At 44.6% G+C, this 2,282-nt stretch overlaps 1 protein-coding gene across 1 annotated transcript; it reads left to right on the top strand.

The window, feature by feature from the left end:
- The first annotated feature begins 347 nt into the window (after window positions 1-347).
- Window positions 348-1,130, top strand: LOC135977984 (olfactory receptor-like protein COR4). Its single transcript, XM_065579108.1, has one exon. It carries the CDS (start codon window positions 348-350, stop codon window positions 1,128-1,130), a length of 783 nt encoding a protein of 260 aa, XP_065435180.1.
- The last annotated feature ends 1,152 nt before the right edge of the window (window positions 1,131-2,282 follow it).

Raw genomic sequence — 2,282 nt, 5'->3', positions numbered from 1 at the left:
ATGCGTTCCTCCTAACCATGTTATTGTTCCCAGGTATAATGGAGATCCATGGATTCTACTACTGTCTAAGGTACCAGTCCCACAAAATTGAACCTATTCCTTAATTTTATTTATGTGAGGCATTCCACTGAGTCTGTGAGGCTACACTAATAAGTGAAATTAAAATATCAACAGAATACAGGTCAAAATGTGTAAATCAGACTAAATGGCAGGGTAATGCACTTTCCTAGAGATAAAGGGTCTTTACGCATATGACCACAGTTCTTTATATTAGCATACACCATTTGCATAAGAACTAATGCCTTCCTTTATGGTTGATCCCGCAGCTAGCGCCCAAGGCTGAATGAATGGCTGGAGGAAATTGTACGGCAGTGACCGAGTTCATTCTCACAGGAGTGACAGATCGTCTGGAGCTGCAGGTCCCCCTCTTTGTGCTGTTCCTAGTGATCTATATTATCACCCTGGTGTGGAATCTGGGGATGATGGTTTTAATCAGGATCGACCCCCAACTCCACACCCCCATGTACTTCTTTCTCAAGAATTTATCTCTCGTGGATGCCTGTTACTCCACAGTCATCACTCCCAAGATGCTGATGAGCTTCTTAGCCGAGAGGAAAGCTATTTCCTATCCAGCTTGCATCATCCAATATTTTAGCTTCATATTGTTTGTCATCTCTGAGTGCCTTCTGCTGGCAGTAATGGCGTATGACCGTTATGTAGCCATCTGCAACCCGCTGCTGTATATGGTCATCATGTCCCCAAAGCACTGCCTACGGCTGGTGGCTGGTTCATATCTATGGGCCTTCCTGAACTCTGTGATACACACCAGCGGTTTGCTAAGATTATCCTATTGTGACTCCAATATCCTGAATCATTTTTTCTGTGATCTCAACCCACTTCTAAAGCTCTCCTCTTCCGGCACCTCCATCAATCAGCTACTCGTTTTCCTCTTTGGCAGTCTGATTGAGGTGATCAGCATTGTGACCATCCTCATCTCATACATCTTAATTATTGTGACTGTGCTGCGGATCCGCTCCACCGAGGGCAGGCGCAAAGCCTTCTACACCTGCACCTCCCACCTGACGGCCGTCTCTATGTTCCATGGGACAATTCTCTTCATGTATTTCTGACCCAGCGCCAGCTACTCGCTGGACACAGACAAAATGGCCTCCGTGTTCTACACGGTGGTGATCCCCATGCTGAACCCCCTCATCTACAGCCTGAGGAACAAGGATGTGAAGGACGCCCTGAGGAGAGCAATAGAGACAAAATTGAGGGCCCATCTTTCCCCAAAGGGTGCCATAATAGGACAACCCAATCCTTCAATGGCTTCTCTGCACACATAGGGCTTGTCTGCACTACGGGGTGGAGCAATGCTGAAGCGATAAATCCACCAGGGGACAATTTAGCAGGTCTAATGAAGACGCACTGGATCGACAGACTGTCACTCTGGCTTTGACTCCGGTACTCCACCAGAACGAGATGAGTAAGAGGAGTCTATGGGAGAGTTTCTTCTGTCGACCCAGCACAGTGTGAACCCTGTGGTAAGTAGATCTAAGCCATGTCAACTTGGGTTACGCTACTAACGTAACTCAAATTGTGTAGCTTAGATCAACCAGTCCCCGTAGCGTAGACCTGCCCATTGGCTCTGATTCAGAAAGTCCTTAAGCACATGTTTAGGTTTGTCTCCCTTTGACTTCAGTGGGGCATAAGCACATGTTTAAAGTTAAACAGGTATTTAGGTGCTGCTTTGAAGAGAGATGCGTTCCTGACTAGAGGCCTTATGTGCATAAAAAAGCCATGTTGGTTATTAAATGATGGTTTGCTCCCCTGTGCCTATAATAAAATACTTTGAAATTGATTTTTCAGTGTAAGATGTAAGAGGCTGATTTAAATATTGCTTAGAATTACTGCATAAAAGGGAAAAGTTCGCACTGCAACAATGGATTCATGAGCAATGACCAGGACGGGTTTTAATGTCCAAAAACGTTGACAGATATTTGTTCAATTAAATTTTGTGATTTTGCTTCAATCAGATCCACAGCCCAACTCCTCTGTTTTCTGGGAGACATTTGTGTGCGTGAAATGATATTCAACCTGTGTTTGTTGGAAGGGAGAATGTCGTGAATGCTCAGTGGGATCTGATATTTCTTGAGTACTCACATCAAGAGTCCCACACACAACTCTTTGTGAATTTAGGAGTCACACAATTAAAGACCAGGTAATTTAGGTGACCAAACATATACAGACACATTTTCAAGGATAGTCGTTGATTGTGAATG

The sequence above is a fragment of the Chrysemys picta genome, unplaced genomic scaffold, assembly GCF_011386835.1.
Source record: "Chrysemys picta bellii isolate R12L10 unplaced genomic scaffold, ASM1138683v2 scaf93, whole genome shotgun sequence".
Taxonomy (NCBI): Eukaryota; Metazoa; Chordata; order Testudines; family Emydidae; genus Chrysemys; species Chrysemys picta.
The sequence above is the reverse complement of the archived record's forward strand: the minus strand, read 5'-3'. Positions and strand labels throughout refer to the sequence as shown.